This window comes from Poecilia formosa, unplaced genomic scaffold (genome assembly GCF_000485575.1).
Source record: "Poecilia formosa unplaced genomic scaffold, Poecilia_formosa-5.1.2 Scaffold45, whole genome shotgun sequence".
In the NCBI taxonomy this organism is placed as follows: Eukaryota; Metazoa; Chordata; class Actinopteri; order Cyprinodontiformes; family Poeciliidae; genus Poecilia; species Poecilia formosa.
In genome coordinates this window covers 2,426,280-2,443,405 of record NW_006799984.1, presented here as the reverse complement: position 1 = coordinate 2,443,405, position 17,126 = coordinate 2,426,280, and the positions used below count along the sequence as shown (strand labels likewise).

At 36.0% G+C, this 17,126-nt stretch overlaps 1 protein-coding gene across 2 annotated transcripts in view; it reads left to right on the top strand.

Annotated features, from left to right (window-relative positions):
* The window catches only part of cntnap3 (contactin associated protein family member 3), a 106,459-nt gene that overhangs the window by 40,169 nt on the left and 49,164 nt on the right, over positions 1-17,126 (top strand). For both annotated transcript variants that reach the window (XM_016671518.1, XM_016671517.1), the window contains exons 3-11: positions 1,778-1,971; positions 4,073-4,220; positions 5,414-5,619; positions 7,142-7,146; positions 11,072-11,240; positions 11,326-11,472; positions 13,186-13,453; positions 16,441-16,590; positions 16,675-16,843. In XM_016671518.1, coding sequence (XP_016527004.1) covers positions 1,778-1,971; positions 4,073-4,220; positions 5,414-5,619; positions 7,142-7,146; positions 11,072-11,240; positions 11,326-11,472; positions 13,186-13,453; positions 16,441-16,590; positions 16,675-16,843 — 1,456 coding nt within the window. The remainder of the gene's footprint in view (positions 1-1,777; positions 1,972-4,072; positions 4,221-5,413; positions 5,620-7,141; positions 7,147-11,071; positions 11,241-11,325; positions 11,473-13,185; positions 13,454-16,440; positions 16,591-16,674; positions 16,844-17,126) is intronic.

Here is a 17,126-nt window from a genome sequence, read left to right as displayed (position 1 = left end):
AAATTTTCACTTTTTTTCTCAGAATTCTGACATTTTTCTCAGAATCTTTACAATAATCTTCCAAGATCAAAATTAAGATTTTTGACATTAATGTCAGATGTTTTTTTTTCAGTGGCCTTAATTCCTCTTCTGTACTAAATACATTTGTTTTGTGTGTTTTTTTTAACAAATTGTGGAAGAATATCCATTAACCTCAAACAGTAATTGTTTTCTCTTGATTAGTTTGTTTTATTTCTCCACTAAAGTCATATGTAAAATCGAATATTCTTTTGCCAGAAACGGGTAAAATAAAGCGAGCAAATGACAAACTGATTTAGCTGACAACACTTACCAAACAACAAGACAAAACATTAACATCTTGATGCAGAAAATAAAGCTTTTCTTATTAGTAGTGTTCAGTTGAAGAAACAAACCTTTATATGGGCTGTGAAACTGCTCAAAGCTTGACATTAAAACCCTTTATTGATGATATTTTAAATGGATAAGGAACCAATCTGACTGAGAAGTTACAGCACTAATCAATGTACCGCTGTGCAGCTTTTCAGCACAGCCGTATCAGGGGAGGCATGCTAACAGTTTGACATTCATTACAACTGTTCAATATGTTACTATTTAAACTTTTATAGGTAATGCTTTGTTAGGGGAATTCCTCTTAATCTTCAGAGAGGTGCAAATTCAGCATTAAATGTTAAGAAACGATGTATGTGACTTTGGTGTTATTATTTTAATCTATTTCTAGATTTTAATTTCCTTTAAATTAACTTGTTTGAATTTTACATTGCAAATAAACTTGCCTTACTTTAAGCAAAATCGATTTTTTGAGCTGTATATCAATAACCTGAAGAAATGTTGTAAAGAAGATGGGATCGAAGTTCCTCCACAACATGAATGATTCAGTTATACGGAAACCAAATATTGAGTCATTGCTGCTAAATGTGGTCTTAAAATCTTCTGAATCATGGAGTGTAAATAGTTTGTCACCTGACTGTAAGATATCTGAAGTAAATCTATAAAACCCTTTTCACAATAGTTGCAAAATGTTTAAAATTCAGTACAATCAACAGTTTTACAGGCATTTTCATGACCAATAAACACAAAGTAGACTTTCAATATGATAGAAATCGATGCCTTTACTACAGTAGAAGTCTGCATGGGAGCTAAATGAACTAAGTGAAATATGCAATAAGTATTAAATATACTGTAAAGCTTTGAGTTATGCAGTATTAAAGCTGCAGTATCTAACTTTTATAAGAAATATTTTTTATATTTGTTGAAATTATCATTACGTTGTGACAAAATAAAACAGGTAATGTGTGAAAAATCAAGCTCCTCTGCCTTCTCCCATTGCTAACTAGAAGCAACCAATCAGAGCCAGGAGGTGTGTCTCTGTGCTGTCAATCAGGCCTGTGTGTGCACCGCTCTGATTGGTTGTTTTTGCAGGGCGTGGCTCTTCAGATGAAAACAGCAGCACAGGGAGGAGATTTCACAAATTATCATGACATTATGATAGTTTTAACAAATATGTAAAAAACATATATTTTTAAATAAAAGTTACATACTTCAGCTGTAAAGTATTGTTTATTTTTTGTCTGAAATGAATCAGTTTTATCAACAAGTAAATAAGCAAAATAGACTACAGAAGTCCAGATTCTAGAAAAAATGAGGATAGACTTTTAATATGGACTATAAATTTATTCCCCACATCTACATGATTTACTTTCCGGTATTTCAGTTATTCCTTAAAGTCTGAAAATATAAAACACTTTTTCTTCTGCAGGAGCTGGAGGCTGGTCCCCCCTCACCTCAGACCGGTATCAGTGGCTGGAGGTGAACCTGGGCGAGCGAACCAAGATCACAGCTGTCGCCACACAGGGCCGCTACGGAAGCTCTGATTGGCTGACGTCTTACCAGCTGATGTTCAGCGACACGGGACACAACTGGAAGCAGTACAGACAGGAGGACAGCATAGGGGTGAGTCCATAAAGTCATAAAAATTTGCTGAAGCTTCAGTTCAATTTAACTCTCCTAGTATTTATGTAGTACTTAGTGTTTAACAGTGCTAGTCTGCAGGGATCAGCCCTTCCTGAGTAAATTATCACAGTCATCAGGAGCCTTTGACTCTTCATTAATAATGGATGAACCAATGAAAGAGCTCAGCTGACGGTCCTGACCTGCTGCCAAAACACTTGAAGCTGCTGTTGACGGCTGCAGAGAGAGCTGAGACCAGCCTGAAGCGTTGGCTCGCTCACTCTGTGTGTTTTATTGTGTATTTGGAAGAAACTCCATAGCTGAACTTCTTCATGTTCAGCCTGTCAGAAGTACAAATGAAGTCAGTTGAAAATACAACAGAGGTGAGGAGATGGAAGACAAACAATACCTTTATGTGGTTAAGCATTTATGCTGTGATGTTGGGTTTCATTTGTACAAAAACTGCATTAAATTTGTGTTTAATACAAAACATTTCTATATGGAAGAGGATTAGGGCCACCAAAAGAAATCAAGTAAAATTCTGACTTGGCACTCAAAATTTTGATTTGTTTTTTTCTTCTCAGAATCGTTTTAAAAAGCCAGAATTATTCTTCACAATGAGCCCTTTTAGGACCTCTTGTCACTTTAAATCCATATAAGTTGCTGCCGGCAGCGCCCATCCTAACTCAACATTTACACTCGCTCATGTAAATGGCTGCAAACAGATGCACAACTCTAATGCCATACATCTTTGAAAAGCAGAAGTAGGGCCTCCTGCACATCCAACAAGAATACAGCACATGGCTTCTGTTTGGTAAGTGAACAAAACACTAATCTTTTCTAGCAGATTAGTGGAAAAGATTGTTTGGTCAGCTGGTTTTACCAGCTGACCAAACATGCTGGAGCTTTATTTGGGTTGCTAGGTGATGGACTGGGGTTGCTAAGTAACGGCACAGTTTGTGACTCAACAGGTTTGGAGGTTTTTTGAAATGACTGGTTTTCAAGTCACCAAAAAACATTAACTTACTTCCAGAAACAGCTTTCGATGTTTTAAGTATTTGGGCTGTTTATGACCTGTTATGCAAAATGTGAATTTTTCTTAATAGGTCCCTTTAACGTGCCCAATCAGTCTGACTGGGACAGTGTCTTCTATTTAAAATATAATTCCAGTACATCAACAGCTAGCAGGTAGGAACCATGCTGTATTGTACATTTAGGAGGACATTTATCCGGAGTCAAAACGCTGCAGGCTTCAGGGCTAAGGAGAGGGGATTTTGATTAGAGTTTGAGTCGAGGAACTTCGCTCATGCGGAGAGAATCCAGCTAAGCTAAGTACTAAGGATCTTCTCAGGCGGACCAGAGAAGGGCTTCTTACGGATTAAAAGCATTTTGACCTGACACTCTGCATAAACTCTCACAATCTCCCTGACATTTCAGAGTGTTTTGGAACTCCTGTGAACTCAGAGCTTAGAGAGAGTGAAAATAGGAAGTACTGGAGCGCATTTTTCTGTAATGCTGATTGCTTCATTTTTCTTAACTGTACAACTGGAGTGGCTTCAGTTACTACTGTTTTGTCTGAATTTTAATAATTTTTATAATTAGTGTAAAAAAACACTCATGAGTGGTAGATAATGTAGACATCTGTTATGTTTTACAGTTAAAATATGTAGAACTATGTGACTTTGCATGACTGAGTCAGTATAATTTTTGAAAAATCCATTAAAAATCATTTATGAAGGGTTTCATTTTTTTTTACCACTGAGTAAACAAAATTTGAAAGTACTAAAATTGGTTGATGTAGGTTTATAGAAGCACAAAAAAGATAGAAATAAACAACTTGCTACAGCTAATTATTCAAAATACTTCTGCAGAAAACCTTTATGTTTTCACTTGTTCTGATTGTTTGAATATCCTGAAATGTATGCAGATATTTAAGTTAGCGACCAAACTAAAGTTGCCTTCATGTATTCATCCTAAATATGAAAAATTTCTCAAATTACCCCGGGCTCCTGATTGCTGAGATATGCACTAGTGGGTAAGGAGGTAAGAAGATATTTCTGAGTAACTGTAGTTTGTTTATCATGTCCCCGTTGTGTGTTTTCAGTCTTTTCCAGGTAACTCTAATGCAGACAGCGTGGTTCAGTACAAACTGCAGCAGCCGGTCGTGGCCCGCTTCCTGCGCCTCATTCCTCTGGACTGGAATCCCAGCGGGCGGATCGGACTGCGCCTGGAGACCTACGGATGTCCGTACAGTGAGTGCTCCATCCTTCACTGCTCTCATTAGAGTCTCTGGGGTTTAACAAAGAAAAAAATCACACAGTTTCTCATGCTTGTAGAATTAGTCATTAGTCTAACATATAGTGGATCCTAATGAGCGTTATAAGTGGTTTTAATTGATTTAATGGTCAGAGCTGCAGGTGATAATAAACAATTCAGGGATCTTTAAATGCATTGCTATTGAGTGATTCTAAACTTTATGGTGAAACAAATAATGGCTGAACTAATGAACTTGTTGATTATTGTTTGTGTGTTTATATTTCAGGTGCTTCAAACCTCCAAACAACCAAACAAAAGTTTATTTCACTTCTTAATCAATGCCATAAGAGGAAATCATACACAACAGCCAAAACAAATACAAATGTGATGCACCACGGCAAACATATTAACGAGTTGGTAGAGCAGAAACGGAGAAAATATTTTCTGAGAGAAAAGTGATTTGTGTTTTTTGGAGGTTTTTTGCAAAATGCACTTGTTCAAGTCATAAAGAAACCGCTCCACGCTTTAAATATATGTTTTGGAGGGTTTTAAAATGGTACACTGCAAAAACATAAAATCTTACCAAGTATTTTTGTTCTAGTTTCTAGTGCAAATATCTTAGATCTTGAAAGAAGACAAAAATGACTTACAAGTAGCTATTCAGCAAAAAATAGGAGCTTGTTTTAAGTTAATAATTCCTTAAATAATTCAATAAATACTAGTACCATTGCAATTTATTTCACCAGTTGAATTAGCACTTTTCTTTAAAATCAGTTTAAGGAATTGACTTAAAACAAGCTCCTATTTATTGCTGAATATTTGATAAGATTTGGTTTTGCAGTGTGAACTTTGTATTTGAATTCAGTTTGTTTACAAGTTTGAACAAATTTCACTTAATAAAGATGAGTTTACTTTTATTTTGAATATCAAAAACTGCATTAGGGATAAAATTTCCCTTTGTTAAAATAATATAGATGTTCAAAAATTAATCTTTTTAGCAGCTTTTTAAGATGAAATTATCCTGAAGGTTTGGTTCCCATCAAAAACTTTGGGAGAAACTATCAGAGCTGATTTCTCTGAAATCTCGTTTTCTGAGTGCCAACATTCTTTTGCCGTGACCAAAAAGTTCGGATACATGGCTTCTACACACACAACCATGCTGATATCTCTGCTTTGTTTCAATTTTCAGCCTCTGATGTGGTGGGTTTGGACGGCAGCAGCAGTTTGGTGTACAGACTAAGTCCCGGGTCAAGGCGGGCTCAGAGAGATGTCATCACATTGAAGCTCAAAACCCTGAGAAACTCCGGGACGCTGCTGCAGGCGGAGGGCAGGGAAGGAGTCGGCCTCCGTCTGGAGTTAGAGAGAGGAAAGCTACTGCTGCTGTTCAGACAAGGTGCTAATGTCTATTGACAGACACAGAGAGATCATGACGCTGCAGAACATTTAATCTGCAGAGAGTTGGTGGAATCTATCCGTGATGGCATTTCTTCTGATGAGGAGCATTTCCATTTCAGTCATTTGGCACATCTTCCAGACCTTTGATTACCTTCTATGTGGATGATGAGGAAAACACACACCTTACTTCCTGATTAAATCTTTGTGCCCACTCTTCTGATGCATCCCAGTCTGGTTAAAGCCTTGATTGATGGCGCCCATTTGCTGCAGCATGTGTTAGGGCTGGACTCTTCTGGTCTCGATGCATGCCAGGTGTGTCGCTGTGTGTGTGTGTATGTTTGAATAGGATTACACCAGCGGTTGTCATGTTGCCCATGCTGAATCATCACCATCTGGCACCTCTCTCACCAGAAACCCCGCTGACCACAGAAATACTTCATCTTCATATCCAGCTTCTCCTCCTGCCTTCTTCTCTTTGCACCCTTTTCCCTTTTTTTCAGATCTTTTCCTGGATTTTCTCCTGATTTCAACAAACTCCAGAATTAGCAACAAAGATTGCATGATAGTTTCAGATCTCTTTATTTGCCAACCCTAATTTCATCCAGTTTTTGTAAACACTGCAATTATAATCAAACAAAATATTTTTCTGCTATCAAGAATTTTAACTGTTTTCACAACAAAATGTGAAATTAAACAATGCTGTCTCACAAATGGCAACCAGATACAGAGCTGTCTCTTTCACCACCAGCTGTGTTTTCATTTGCCTTAAAATTGCACAAATTTGAATTATGCAAAAAAAAGAAAAAAAAAGAAAGAAAAAATTGCTTAATGGAAACATACAAATTTTGACAAAACTCACAATTTTTGATAAAATGTGTAACACCTTATTTACTGCGGTAGGATGAGGTGATTGTTTGGCTTCTGTTTTTGGCAAAACTGCAAAGGAAACTTTTTATTTCCAACAGAAAAGTCATGGGATCAACAACAATGTATTTTGGTACATTGTAAAAACAGGAAACCTTACCAAGTGTTCGTCTAGTTTCTAGCACAAATATCTCTGCACACTTGAATTAAGACTAAATTAACAAGAACTTTTCAGCAAGATGCACGAACTTGTCTTAAGTAAATGTTTACTTAATATTGATGAAAAATAGTTTCATTTGCAGATTATTTCACTTACAACACTGGAAAAAAGTCTTCTTATAACTGAAATGATCTGCCAATGGAACTAACACTTTTTCATTAATTTTAAGAAATTCTTGACTTAAAACAAGCTGACATATCTTACTGAAAAGAAACTTGTAAGTTAGTTTTATCTTATTTCAAGCGTATTAAAATATTTGCTCTAGAAACTAGACAAAAACACTAAGATTTTCTGTTTCTGCAGTGCACAACTCTACTTTGTGTTTATTTTTTTAAGGAATTTTCAGCCAAAAGAATCCTCTTAAAATCCCACGTCATTAAAGAGACACTATAATTTAGTGAGTAGGAATTAAACCGATCCATTAAAATCATGATACAGAGGACGGTTCTGAAGATACTTTCTTCTAACTACTCCCTCTCTGCCTTCTCGTTTCTCTTTTAGTTTCCTGTTTTCGTTTGATTATTATTCGCCTTTGTTGTCTCCGTGATAACAAGCGGTAATTTGTCTTTTTAATCTCCAGATATAGCATCTTTCGATCTATTATCCTGTCTCCCTCTTACATTACTTTGTATTTGGGTCTCTTGGTTGAATGATCTTTATATTTCTGATCCTCATTATTTCAGTTTCTGCCTTTCTCTTTGTTTTACTTCGGAAACTCTTCATCCACGGATGAGAAATTTTGGTTTCAGACTTTGTAATTTGGTTCATCTGATTTGTACATTGGCCTGGAGCTCAGTCATGCTCCACTTTGCTGAGCTAACGACGACTCAATCTCCTTCAGAGAAGATGTACTGTACTTTAAAAAGCAACCTAATATAGCATTTATTTTAAAACATACAGAAATCTGTAATTTACTGTTAATTGAAAGAATGAGGTCATCCATTTCTATTTGGTTTTTGCACAGTGACTAAGCAGACATTCAAAGCCACTGTTACCGTCTGCATGAGTTGTTAAGTTTTCTGAAATAGTAAAATTGGTTACAAATAAATTAACAATTATGATCATCCTATCTTAGGGATGAATTTTGTATTTTTTGTTAAGGCAGTTCATTGATATATCAGCTTGGTGCTTTACCAATGAATACCAACTCACAATCCATATTAATTTTATTCATTTTATTTTAATCAAGTTAAAAAAACAAATTAATGCTGATATGCATCTGAAATTTATGTTTGCTGAATAATATTCACACACTCTGCTGTGGCCAGTAATTATGATGCACATAAGTAAAAGAAACAGATGGAGGCAAGAACATCTTATTTATCAATTTATTTATTTACTTCAAGATAAGTGATGTAATAAAATCCCAAATGGCTTACCATTCTAATTGCACACACAACATTTTCCTTTCCAGTGTTTGATAATTAAGGTTGGAGGTGATTAAAATGGATATATCAGTGCATGAGGGATAATGCTGCAGCGCAATCAGACCTCCTGCTCGGCCTAATGAAATTTATGGTGGGATGTGATTTACAGTTACTCCACTGAAAGTATTTAGGAGAGCTTTCAGGAATCAATTAAGCAGCCAATCCAACCCCCTCCAACTTTAATAAAACATCCCATGGTTATTAGCATCTATTCATTTATAAATATGCTTTTTAGTGAAAGTTAAGCTGAGTAAGTTGGGACAGTTTTACAGCCAGGAAGTAATTAATCTTATTTAGTTCCTTCCCACATTGAGACACAGTGGACAAAACTGATGATATAAACAGACACTAATGTTTCATCTTTTCATGTCTGCTTGCAGACTCTTTCTCCATATTCAATATTTACGATCCTATCAGCAAGGAGCTCATTGATTACAGATGACCTCTATTACAATTCAGATCACAATCTGGTGCAAGGACTCATTTGCTTGGAGCAATATTTGGCTTTTATATTCTGCACCTCAATTTTTCAGAACAAAAATTCAAAGCACTCCATTATACGACGGAGTATGAGGACGATTGTAGATGCAAAAAAAAGAGTAGTACACTTCCGCTAAAACAATCAGAAGTTTTCAGATTAATCTCTGAAATTTTCCAGAAAAAAAAAATCTGAAATTTTTCAACTTTTGAAACGCTGAAATTTCCATTTTTTTTTCCTTACAAATTTTTTAAAAAACTTTCCCGGTGCTTTTCTAGTACGTCTTTGACTTTTTAAACTCAAACATTTCAAAGTTTCTTTTTCTAAAACATTTCTGAGATTAATCTCAATATTTTTTTCTTGCCAAATTTTTTGATTTTTGGAACTCAGAAATCTTGTTTTTTTCTAAAAAGAAATTCTGAAATCACAATTTCAGATTTGTTTTGGTGGAAATTTACTTTTTTCCCCCCCTACCTACAGTAGTCCTGATATGCTTTTCATAACATGATGTGTATACATAATCCTTGAATTTTGTTTATTGCCACTATACCACAAAATTTATTCAATGCATTTTATTTAGATTTTCTGTAATGGACCAATGCAATTGTGTGTATATAAGTGGAAGGAAAGTGATTTTCAAAATGTTTTCAAACATAAATCGCAAAAGCCGTGCACCTACTGGTAAATGGAGTCAATTTATGTGTAAATCAATATTCGTATAAATAAATACAATTGTTCTCTGATTATTCAATCCGTTGTGTGAAATATTACTGTCAATCATTGTGAAGGGAGCATTGAAAAACATTCATATCCACAATCCCCAAAAAGCTGATTCAGGGGCTAAAATATGGACAGATCACACTTCAGAAGAAAACTTGTGACATAGTTTATGTGCAAACCTTCCCAATTTTACATGTTATTATATTTAGCTAATTGGACCAACTTTTACTGCCATCAATCATCACATTAATGCATATTTTCAGTTGCAGAATCTCACAAAGTTTGTTAGTGACATTTTGATGAAGAAAATTCTTCAAAATGTTAATCATAATTGATGTATTCACACATATTTATCCTCATCGTTTTCCTTCCATTTCACGGTTATCCTCTATTTTATTGCAACTGTGATATATGCACATACAAAGGCTACTGAAATTGAAATAGTGAGAAGGTTACGTGTTTTGCAAACTGTACATTTATTGATGCCTAAAATGAATGGCCCTTTGTTTCAACCTGCAAAATGTTCAGTAATGGGTGGGTGGAGCTGCAGGCTGTGATGTGGAAGAGCAAAGACAGAGACTACTTCATAAATGAATATCAATTCATTCTCCTTGTTTGCACTCTCATATTGATTCCCGTTTTTGCTTTTTCTTTTCAATTATTCAAGTTGTAATGAAATCTTCCCTCTGGAGAGATTCTATCTTGCAGTCCTCTTCCTGTTCTCACTACTTCATACAAACTAATAACTGTTCCATTAATCAATGCAAGTCAAGAAATCTAATTTGCTTTCATGTTGAGCCGTCGTCTTTTATTGACTGCTGCTTCTTTTTTTGTTGTTTTTAATATACTAAAAGTTTCACAGCATTTTTCTCCATGTAAGTGAAGTTGCATTTTTTACTTTAAACTTTTAGTGAAATACTTTTTACTGCAAACAACACAAAATCTTACATAGTATTTTAGTCCAGTTTCTAGTCTAAATATCTTACTACAATTGAAATAATATAAAATTAACTTACAAGGAACTTTTCAGCAACATATATGAGCTTGTTTTATGTCAATTATTCCTTAATATTGATGAAAAGTACTTGCTAGATTGGCAGATTCTTTACTTTTAACAAGACATTTTTTCCATGTTATAAATAGTGGAAATATTACTTTTTTAATCTATATCTCTTAATCTTATCTTTTAATCTAAGGAATTACTTAACTTGAAGAAAGTAACCAAGTGAGTTTTTTCTTATTTCAAAAAGTACTTGGTAAGATTTTGTGTTTTTGCAGTGTAAACTCACAAAATATTATAACATGTTTGTCTTTTACCAAACTTTACATTTTCTCTCTGAAGTTAAAATTGATGTTGCCTTGCTAATATCTTATGCATTTTTAATGCTATATTGTATTCAGTTCTTTCTACTCTTCCATCTTGCAGCAGAAACAAGTTTTTTCTCTCAGTTCTTTGGGGATTCTGGAACGCATCCACTAATTCGGGTCTGCTGGTGCTCATTTATGATTAATGATGCGTTCCCTCTGTAGTCTTTCAAATTAGACTTCATAACATATTTGGCTTCTGTTTTTCGCTGCTGGTATATAGATGTTGACAGGAGTCTCCAGCGAATTTGGAGAAGGTGACCTCGTCGTGATCCTCCCTGTAGTCTGAACTGAATGAAAACATTCAGAGCAGAAAAGAAACTTTTAACACTATTGAAAACTTAATAACTTAATTTTTTTTGTCTACTTAATTTTAGGTTCATCTGCTGAACCTCGACGTCTTGCAGCTCTTGGAAGCCTTTTGGATGATCAGCATTGGCACCATGTGGCAGTGGAGCTACACGGCCTTCACCTCAACCTCACAGTGGATAAACACACGCTGAGGGTTAAAATCCCGCCAGAGTTCCACCACCTCGACATACAAGAGGTCTGATGAACCGAAAAGCTGCTTCCTCTAACAGCATAAATCCACGGTTCTGAGTTGCTAATAATCTGTGTGCTTGGGATCACAGCTGCGTGTGGGGGCAGGTCAGGCTCTCGGGTCTCACAAGCCATTTCACTCCAAGAGGAACTTCCACGGCTGCCTGGAAAACCTGCTGTTCAACGGTCTCAACCTGATCGGACTCGCCAAAGTCAAGGACCACAAAGTTTCTCTAGTGGTAAGTTTAATCCACCACCAGGACTTAGTCCTCTGCTAGGAGTATCTGTTCAGACTGGCTTTAAAGAACAGATCCGTGGCTACGTTCACACAGCAGGTCTTTTTTTTTCTGAAATCTTATGTTGTTGTTTGCAGGTCGTTCAATCAAACCCGACTGTAATGAGACTTGTGTGTGAACAGTTTATGTCCCCAAAGTGACCGACATGCGCAGACGAAAAACGTTGACGTTTCACAGCATCGCATTGCTTACTGAAGCAACGATATATGGATCTGTTTATGGATCGATTTAAAAGTTTATTCACCAATAAGAGTCGACAGGATTATCACAGGATTATAACAAGATTTAGAAAACTAAAGCACAATTAATAGCAATTAAATGCAAATATCTTAGTACATTTGAATTAAGACAAAACTAACTTACAAGTAAGTTTTCAGCACAACATAGGAGTTTAAGTCTAATTCCTTATTATTGATGAGAAAGTATTAGATATAAGTGAAATAGTCTGCCAGTACTTTATCATTAATATTAAGGAATTGGTGTAAAACAAACTCCTGCATTGTTTTGTGAAGTTACTTATAAGTTAGTTTTGTCTTATTTCAAGTGTACTAAGATATTTGAACTTGAAACTGGTAATATTTTGTGTTTCTGCAGTGTAATTATTTCTTTTTATGTTTTCATTGTTGTAAATGATTAGAAATAATTCACCAGGTTAGAATCGTTTATTATTTTTTGTAGCTGGGGTTAAGTTTTGTTACCTGCTCGCCTTTTTTAGCTTCATCTTGAGATGAAGATGTTTCTTTAGAAATAAAAAGGTGAAGAAACAAAAACATTAAGGACAGCAGAAAGAGAAACTCGGCATTGAAAGTGTCCTAATAGTGTTTTTCCCTTTTCATTTTCTCTTTATTTAAGCTGTATCAGAGCCTTCCAGGTGTTTCTATAGACATTAAAGGAGCCATCACTCTTAGGAGAAAGTGTGAGGAACTCCTGCTGGGGATAATAAAAGCAAATTCAAACTGTGGACGAACATGTTCAGACTCTTGAAGTCAGGTGTTGTAATGAGGCTGTAACTCTGAAAGGGACTGTCAGCAAACTTGCAGCCACTTCCACTGCAGAAAACAACAAAGTGCTTTTTAACGTTCTGCGGAGGACGCTTAACAAGAAAAGAGGTGGAGGAGATATCTTGTCAGTTCCCAGGGTTTTTAAGGTAACGTTTTTATGAGGCAATGAAGCCTTCTGAGACTTGAATCATTGCACGTCATTTTAAGTGCACCACAAAGAGTTTTTACATGTCATCTGTGCTTCCATTGCATGGTAAAAGCAACTGGGGATAAAACTCCCTGCATATCTGGCACCGTTATAGTTTACTGCTGCAGCCTGAGCATCGGACAGTTTCATCATCACTACTGAGAACAACAATCTGATGATGCAGGGTGCTCTCTTCTTTCTGTTTTTGATTCTTTATCTGTTTTACTTTTGCGTGAGGTGACTTTGGTATTTTAAGTATTCGTTTCTAATCTTATCCCAAGCTTTGCTGTTATCAATATGGAAATACAGTTGTCCTCCTTAAGGAGACTCGCTGATGAGATCACCGTGACAGAGGCCACATCAACGCGCCCTCTGCAGCTGATTAATATTCATGTTTTCTGATGCTTTATCTCTCCAGTAGTCATTTAGTTCACTCTAAGTTTTCTTTTTTCTTTTTTGTTTTTCAAGGGCAATGTGACCTTTTCCTGTGCCGAGCCAGTTCCTGTTGCCGTGACGTTTCCTGGCCTCCAGAGCTTCCTCCAGTTGCCGTGGACAACGCCATCGTCTGCGGGGAGCGTGTCGATTGGGTTTCAGTTTCGGACCTGGAACAAGGCGGGGCTTTTGCTCACCTTTGAGCTCCCTCAACAGGGAGGCGTGGCCTGGTTGTTTCTGAGCGAGGCGAAACTCCGCCTCCAGATCCAGAAAGGAGGACGGGTTCTGCTGGAGCTCAGCGCAGGTCAGCTGAACGTCACTTCTAGACTACAATTTAATCAGTAGTTTAATGTCATAGAAAACAATGAACAAGCAGCAAAGTTTGGTCACAGTTATATATCTGCATATGTTTCAGGATGTTGTGCATCCCTTAAAACAATCGGAACGAGTGTAAACATTGTATAGCCACTCCAGTAACACTTTATTTGAAGGGTTGTGCATAAGACTGACATAATACCTGTCATAAACATGAAGGAGTCTTTATGAATGTCTTCTTGAAGTGTTATTTGGTAAATAATTACATTTTTTATGTAAAGTTGCACTAAAAGTTGCATTAAAAGTCCATTAAATGTCAGTTTTGCATTATTCAGTAAATAATTACACTTTAAATGCAAAATGTAATTAAAACTTGCATAAAAAGTGTCAATTTTGCATTAAACGTGTCATTATTTACCGAATAAACATTCATGAAGCCATTAATCCACCCAAGCATGGCTGTCTTGTTTGACAAGCGTGTTTTACAGAACCTATTTTTTTTTTTTCCAACTTTGATGTCAGGTAAATATATTTTGTTTATTAAGTCCTCATGTTAAACAAACATAAGTAAATTAAGTTTGACAAACATAATCTGACTATAAATTAACTCAATACTTTTTAAGTTGGAACTCCATTCTCCTTGTACGTTGTTTCTTCACCATTAGCGCATGGAACAGTTCATACACAAGCATGATTAACAGCGCGAAGACCCTCCTCCTGGATCTGATTGGTTGTTTTTGAACAGGAATGATGCATTTCTGCAAACTGCAATAGTAGCACTGGGAACAGCGCTGTTTTCTTCTATTTCATATGACACAGTCTGAATAAATATGTAGAAAACATTTTTTTGTAAAAATTATATACTGCAACTTTAAAGGGGATTTTAAAAAGATGTAGCGGACCAACAAATATGCATATTGACAATGTTGCTGTTGCATAATAATCTGAACATATGCTTTTTACTGATTGCTGGTAGCTGGTCACATGGAGACTCTGAAGTATGAAGCTAGTCTGAGTAGCACTGATTTTCCTCTTCCTCTCTTCATCTTGTCCCTAAACTCGGTGCCAGCGCTTCTCTTTGACTGCATGACAAATGGGTTTTGTCCCTCAGAAACCTGCATATGCCCAATTTGCAAGGGTGCATACTTTCCCCCATTGGGAGCTTCGGAGGTGACTGACCTCTCTGCCAGGGCCTTAGCACAGCATTTATTTACTTTTGCTTGGAGAGTGGGATCCTTCAGCTGCTTTGTGAGACCCCATGTGTTGCAGTCAGAACAATGGATAAAAGCCAAGCGCACAGCAGCCGTGTTGTAAAGTGTTGCTTTAATATGCTACTTTATTTAGTCTGCTGTAAATGTAATTAGGTTATATCCTTTCATTACTATCCAGTGTGAAGGACCCCTACCTAGGGGCGGACATTTATCATACATAACACTTATCATGAAATCTTTTTTTATCATGATAAGAATTCTGATTTGTTGTTGTCATAATAGATTTCAGTTACTGATGGTACATTGAAATTCAATTCAATTCCTTTTAACCATATCAAATGTTATTAAAGCAATTTAAAAGCAGCTAGGTAGGAAACAACTTTCCAAATGAAAACACATTTCACCCACCATGCGTTATAAAAAAATAAACTTCTGAGAGCCACTACTATTTAGTTACTCTATGTAAATTTGTATGGACTTGCAAAGTTGTTCTATTTTTTACTGTTTGGTGAAGAATGTACGTACAAAATCTATATACAATTTTACCTTATTAGCAATGACAATAGCTTTATGAATAAATATTAGATTACACATGTTGTTTGGTCCCTGGAAGAGGACGCTGTGCACAATATCCCAAGATGTTGAAATTATGTTGTTGAGCAAATCGTTGCCACAGGAAAAAAATTGGCAAAGGACATAATGAGATATTGATGCACTTCAACAACAAACAGATACTGAGGGCTGACGAAGCTCTGCGTGGGTTTGAAACAAGTCAATCACAGAAAGAGTGCGACTAACCTGCTGCTGCTGCTGCTGTTTCTGCAGTCAATATGTATGAATGCGCCTTAAAATGTTGTCTTAATTATGAGACATGATTTCGAAAAATCATGTCTCATGACATGAGACATGATGTCTCATGTTTTACAGGCTTTACAGGCTAGTAAAACTGCTAGTAAAACTAGCAGTTTTACTAGCCTGTAAAACTGCTAGTTTTTACAGGCTAGCAGTGTAAAAACTCTAAATCCTACAGTGTTTTTGACAAGTGTCTAGTTTACATATCCTAATACATTTGAAATAAGACAAAATAAACTTGTAAGTAATTTTTCAGCAAGTTATAGGACCTTATTTTAAGTATAATTATAACAAGACATTTTTCCCATGTTTGAAATTATCTGTCAGTGGAACTGTTACTTTTTGAATCAATATTTAGGAATTACTGACTTAAAAACAAGTTCCTATTTCATGCTGAAAAGCTCATTTTGTCTTATTTCAAATGAACTAAGATATTTGCACTAGAAACTAGGCAAAAATACTTTGTAAGATTTTGTGTCTTTGCAGTACGGATTAGAGTTCCCACACTGCAAAAATACAAAATCTTACCAAGTATTTTTAGCTAGTTTCTAGTGCAAATATTTTATCACACTTCAAATAAGACAAAACTAATGCATAAATAACTTTTTAACAAGATATAAGAGCTTGCTTTAAGTAAAGAAATTTCTTAAAATTGATGACAAGATTTTTGTTCCACTGGCAGATTATTTCACTTGTAACATGACAAAAATGTCTTGTTATAAAGTGAAATAATCTGCTACTGGAACTAATTTTTTCATCAATATTAAGGAATTAAAAGCTCCTGTATCTTGCTGAACAGTTACTTGTAGGTTAATTTTGTCTTATTTTGAGATATTTGTCCAAGAAACCAGACCAAAAAAACTTGTTAGATTTTATGTTTTTGCAGTTTTTGAAATGTGAATCTGTCTTTAAGGTTCTGCTCTCAGTGACGGCCAGTGGCATTCAGTGGCGCTGACCTCCAGGCGAAGTCATCTGAGTGTCTCTGTGGATAAAGATGAAGGCAGCAGTGCTCAGGCCAGCCCGTCATTTCCTATCGCAGTAGAACGTCACGTCTTCTTCGGTGGTAAGAGCAGAAACAGATCCTAACTGAGCAGTTCAGACTAAAGAATTAAACTTCAGCATCATAACTGTCTTGTCTTCTCCTCAGGATGTCCTGCTGGAGACGCTCCAGGATGCAGAAACAACTTCAGTTCCTTCCAGGGCTGCATGCGTTTACTCAGACTGGACGGCAGGATTATGGACCTGATCGCGGTGCAACAGAAGCAGCTGGGAAATTACAGCAACCTGCAGATTGACATGTGTGGAATTATCGACAGGTTTGTAGTTTAGACAATCTTGATTACTCTTTCTTATCCGTGGTGCAGACAGTTCTGGAAATTTGGCTCTTTATACGCACAAAGACACAGTTTTAATTGACGTGATGCAGAAAGTATAACACTTACAAAAAAGCTTTATTTGAACCTTTAAAATGCAGTTTTGTATAGATAAGAGAAAACAAATCTATCCTTCCAGTTCTTTCTTTCTTTCTTTCTTTCTTTCTTTCTTTCTTTCTTTCTTTCTTTCTTTCTTTCTTTCTTTCTTTCCCCCTTTGTTCTTTCC